This window comes from Glycine max, chromosome 9 (assembly GCF_000004515.6).
Source record: "Glycine max cultivar Williams 82 chromosome 9, Glycine_max_v4.0, whole genome shotgun sequence".
Lineage (NCBI taxonomy): Eukaryota > Viridiplantae > Streptophyta > Magnoliopsida > Fabales > Fabaceae > Glycine > Glycine max.
In genome coordinates this window covers 10,482,159-10,487,276 of record NC_038245.2, presented here as the reverse complement: position 1 = coordinate 10,487,276, position 5,118 = coordinate 10,482,159, and the positions used below count along the sequence as shown (strand labels likewise).

The following is a 5,118-nucleotide window of genomic DNA, read 5'->3' as shown; positions in this document are numbered from 1 at the left end:
GTTAACGATAATACTTTCAACATCGGTTAAAAATCGATGTAGAAAGTCATACATAACCGATATAAAAAGCATATTTTCTAATACTTGGGTGTCGTCTTAGATTCAAGGGGAGTGTAAGGGTGTGTCAGTAGTGGCCTAAAGAATACTAAGTGTAGCTAGGAGTGACAGGATAAAATATTTGTTTTTAATCACTATTTGATCAGTGGAATCCTTTATAGTTGTGTAAAGTAGAATTGAATGTAGCTCAGGTTGAGTAAGCCAAGTATTTATACTCCTCTCCTAAGTTTTCCTTTAGTATTCCTTAAGTAGTTGTTTGACACATGTTGCACACAAGTTTTTCATTATCTGTTTTCATATAAAACTTGTTTTATTAAGCAATGGACGATAGTTTCATCTGTTTTAGTAAAACGTGTATCCGCTAGTGGACGATAGGTGTAAAAACTTGTAAATTTGCATAAAAATGACATCTTGCAAAAAAAAACTTTATAATTTATCTAACGCATTATTCAACCCCTTTCTATTACGATTTATGTGATTAAATTTCCTCGTACATTAATTCAGAAAACAAAAACGAAAATCAAATGGACCATCAAGTTTGTCACGCAATGATTGTCTTAGTTACATATAAATAATCAAATCTGAATTGTACCATGCACATATATGCACTAAAAAAGTATTGTTTCAAGGAAAAATAAAAATCATAAACAATTGAAACAATAATCTGTATTCAAAAGTTGATTGATGTTCATAGCTAGTTTAGACAAGACATGAAAAGTGAAAACCTATCTCCTTATTAATTTTAAGCTAATCCTACGAAACAATCTGCAACCATATATATTTGTTTTCCTATACACATGAGAAATCCGAGCATTCCAATCTTTCTCCCACTATTTACGAATAAATCCCACAATGGGCCAGTAAGGATGACAAAAATTAACTTCCTGAGAAACAACCTAAATTGCAATTAGAGAATTAATCGCAGTCCAACCACACACATCAGAGTCCAGAAGACTAGGCTAGTTGCAAAGCAATAGCTAACCCCCATAGCTCGGACATAACAACATCAGAAGATCCCAAGTTCCTCATAAATATATTGATCCATCTTCCATTTAAGTCTCTAAAAACACACCCATAAAGCAATCAAACTATGCTCCCTAACTGAACCATCAATATTGATTTTAATCCAGCCAGGAATTGGTGGAGTCCATGAAATCTAAACCTTAAACCTAAATGCTAAACTTTAAACTATAAATCATAAACCCTAATAATATTAAAGATTTGAATCCATGCATTCTGTTATTGATTATGCATCCATTTATTATATTTATGAATTTTTTATTTGGTTTTGATTTTTATTATTTTTAAAATTAAAAAATGAAAACAGTGAAAGCATTTATGAAAAGTTTTTGAGTTCATACATTCATTTATTACATTTGTGAATTTTATTTTTTATAATAAAATATCAATTGTATAAAAATAAAAAATAATATTTTGTTTTTACTAATTTTTAACTTTTAGAATAATTACAAGCAAAATAAGATAATTATTTATAATTATATGTGTTTTTTAAAATTGGAAAATTTTTCATAATTTATATTTTAATAATTAATAAATCATTGAAAAGTCTTTATTATCGTAATTAATGCATTCTATTATTTTGTAGAGACCACAAGACAAATAATATTCTCCTATAGGAGAATATTAATTAAGTTACTTTTTTTTTAAAAAAATAGCTAATTTAAGGTACTAATTGACTTTTACAATTGACGTAGTTTCTACATTTTTTTAGGTTGACTTGATTTGTACTTGAAACCATATGGCAATAAACGACTCCTCGTTTCGTCCTCAAACCTCTTGATAATGTATAAATAGCAGGATGCTTCATTACACTAATCATTGTAAAATATCCTACTCTTGATAGTGTGTAAAAATATAAATTCCTCCTTTTGTCCCTAAATTAAACCTCTTGATTTATACTCCTTTTGTTCAACAAACTTTGCATCAACACCGCCATGGCTCATTATACACATCATTTTATCCTACTCTTTCTAGCCACCATCAGTTTTTTTTCATTTACTTTTTCTAAAGATGCTCCCTCTATCAATGTGCTTAGCTTTGGGGCTAAACCCAACGGCAACTTCGACTCTACCACATCCTTTGTTAAGGCATGGTCTTCGGCATGCAAATCAAAAGAACCAGCCACGTTTTACGTACCAAAAGGATTTTTTTTGTTAAAACAAGTGATATTTGAGGGTCCTTGCTCGAGCAATATCAAATTTCGAATTGCTGGCACTATTGTTGCCCCTTCAGATTATAGTTCCCTTGGTAATAAATCTGGATTTTGGATCATGTTCAGGAATCTTAATGGATTTTCAGTACAAGGTGGGACTTTTGATGGAAAGGGTGATAGCTATTGGCGTTGTAGAAAATCTGGATCGAGTTGTCCTGCTGGAGCAAGGGTATGTGCTTTCATGTTTAAATAATCTTTTCGATTAATGTATAACTTTTTGTCCTACTGATAAAAAAATACTTATTTCTGATTCATTTAATGTGATTAATGTATAACTTTTGGTCCTTAATATTTTTATAATTAAAAATTTAATCTACTTACATTTTTATTATTACAACCAAGTCTTTCAATTTATAGTTTTTAAAATAAGCTTTTCACTAGTTTTTATTCTACTAAAACTATTAATATCTTATTTTTAGTAAAAAAATCGCAATATTTTTTTTACTGGGGATAAAAGACAAATATTTATGTTTAATTTTATGTTAGTTGTTAAATTTCTGACATAAAGGTTGTGAGATAAATCCAACGTTATATGATTAAAAAAAATCAAATTAGTGTCCAACAATATTATTTTGAATCTCGTGTCTTTTGGAAAATTTGTATTTATTTAACATGATGGGTACGGTGTTCATAAAAAGATTCATTTTTTTTCGTAGTTAATTTTGATAGAGTCAGTTGCTTTTTTTTTTTTTTTGAAACAATAAAATCACTTGTTGATTATGAATACATTGTATATATATGTTGGTATGTATTAACTAACAATTGATTTTCTGATCAAGCGCAGTCCATAACTTTCAGTTCGTGCAACGATGTGAAGGTTAGAGGATTAACATCATTAAATAGCCAGTCAATGCACATTGCAGTGGAGCAATGCAAAAACATTTTGTTTAAAGATGTGAATATCAAAGCTCCTAGTACGAGCCCGAATACAGATGGAATCGATGTGACACTTTCAACGGGGGTTACTGTAATCGATGCCACCATACGCACCGGTGATGATTGCATAGCCTTAATCCAAGGTAGCACCAATGTGTGGATCGAGCGCGTCACTTGTGGCCCCGGACATGGCATTAGGTAAATTAACTTTCACCTTCATTACCTTCACTTTTCTAATAGCATGGAAATAGGTTAAGTGAGGCTTGGTTTTGTTAGGTTTAAGTCGAATCTTAATTAAAAATATATAATTTAAATCTGACTTATTTACCTGCAACAGACAGATTTGAAGTGACTTACTTAAAAGTTTAGTCTGAATCTGATGTAAGTCAGACATTAGATTTCTGTAGAATGGTTTAACCTATTTTCAAGCATATTTTTTCCTTGCATCATGCTTTTATGACCTTCTTGTTTCTTCTTTATTTTTCCTACATTTTCATATTATTTGATTGGTACTCGAATATTATGAATCCTTATTAATACACTTTATCTTAATTAAAATTTATTAATATGATAAAATCATGAGTGAAATTTATTAAAAGAGAAAAACTCACAATTTTATGATTTCTAACAATTTGTTAACAATAAAAGAATTTAAGCAAAATAAACTTTTTACTACTATGGATTAAAATTAATAACAAAATCATGAAAAAAAGTTTATAATTTTATAAGATGTAAATCTCTCAAAATTGTATAATTGCTAATAAAATATCATTAGAAACAAATTAAATACAGTATATTAAAAAAATGGGTTAAAAAACACTAGAATTTCCCGAATCCCTAAATATGTATGTTTTATTTGGCCTTTGCAGCATTGGGAGCTTGGGCACCTCTGAGGATGAGGCTGGAGTACAAAACGTGACAGTGATCAATTCAATCTTCGACGGAACACAAAATGGGGTTAGGATAAAATCGTGGGCAAAACCAAGCAATGGATACGCAAGTGACATTGTGTTCAGGAACCTCACCATGCTAAATGCCTACAACCCTATCATTATTGATCAAAAATATTGCCCCGGTGACAAGAATTGTCCTCAGCAGGTGAGCTCTTATAAAAAAAGTATTTTCATTTTTTACTGTTTCCATAAAAAAAATCAAACTAAAACAAGTTAAAACAAAATTATATATTCTTAAAAAAATCTGAGACCAAATAATGACTCGTAAGTTTTGTATTGATTAGACGCAGCAAATTTTGCATTAGAGAAAGAGTAGTGTAGTTTTCACATTAAATTATTCATATGGGGATGTTTCTATTCTAAACCTCTAAATAAAAACAGCTTCTTAAATCTTAAAATGCATTTAGTTTAAGTTATTTCGAATAAATAATTATATTCAATGAGTTTAATTTTTATGTATATATACTATTTACTCATTAGAGTTTCTACTTTATTTTATATAAAAAAAAAAAACAGAATTCTGGGGTGAAGATAAGCAAAGTATCATATGAACATATAAGAGGAACTTCAGCATGCCCACAAGCAATAAATTTCGATTGCAGCAAAAGCAACCCATGTGAGGGCATCAAACTGCAAGACATAGACCTCGTTTATGACAATGGATCATCAACATCAACTTGTAAGAATGCTGATGGGATTACCCGCGGAGAAGTCATCCCAAAGAGTTGTCTTTGAATATTACATTCGTTAAACGAAAAATAACAATTAATCATGATAGAAAAAGGTTTTTTTTTGTTACAAATAGAAACTAAAAGGTTATAGTACTTAACGTTTATTTTGATTGTTGTAAACAACTTGATGAGTTGTATGTTCTATTGAGCTATCTTAGTTTTAAATATCATGTCCAAGCAACTTTCTCTCTCTCTCTCTCTTTTTATTTATCTATCATTACATTATCATCCCCTAAAATTTTCATATGCAATAAATTCAAACTTTATT

General features: G+C 29.7%; 1 protein-coding gene across 1 annotated transcript; it reads left to right on the top strand.

The window, feature by feature from the left end:
* Positions 1-2,012: 2,012 nt before the first annotated feature.
* LOC100789818 (polygalacturonase) lies at positions 2,013-4,854 on the top strand. The gene is made up of 4 exons (XM_003534967.1): positions 2,013-2,459; positions 3,075-3,364; positions 4,036-4,264; positions 4,636-4,854. Exons 1-4 carry the CDS (start codon positions 2,013-2,015, stop codon positions 4,852-4,854), a joined length of 1,185 nt encoding a protein of 394 aa, XP_003535015.1.
* The last annotated feature ends 264 nt before the right edge of the window (positions 4,855-5,118 follow it).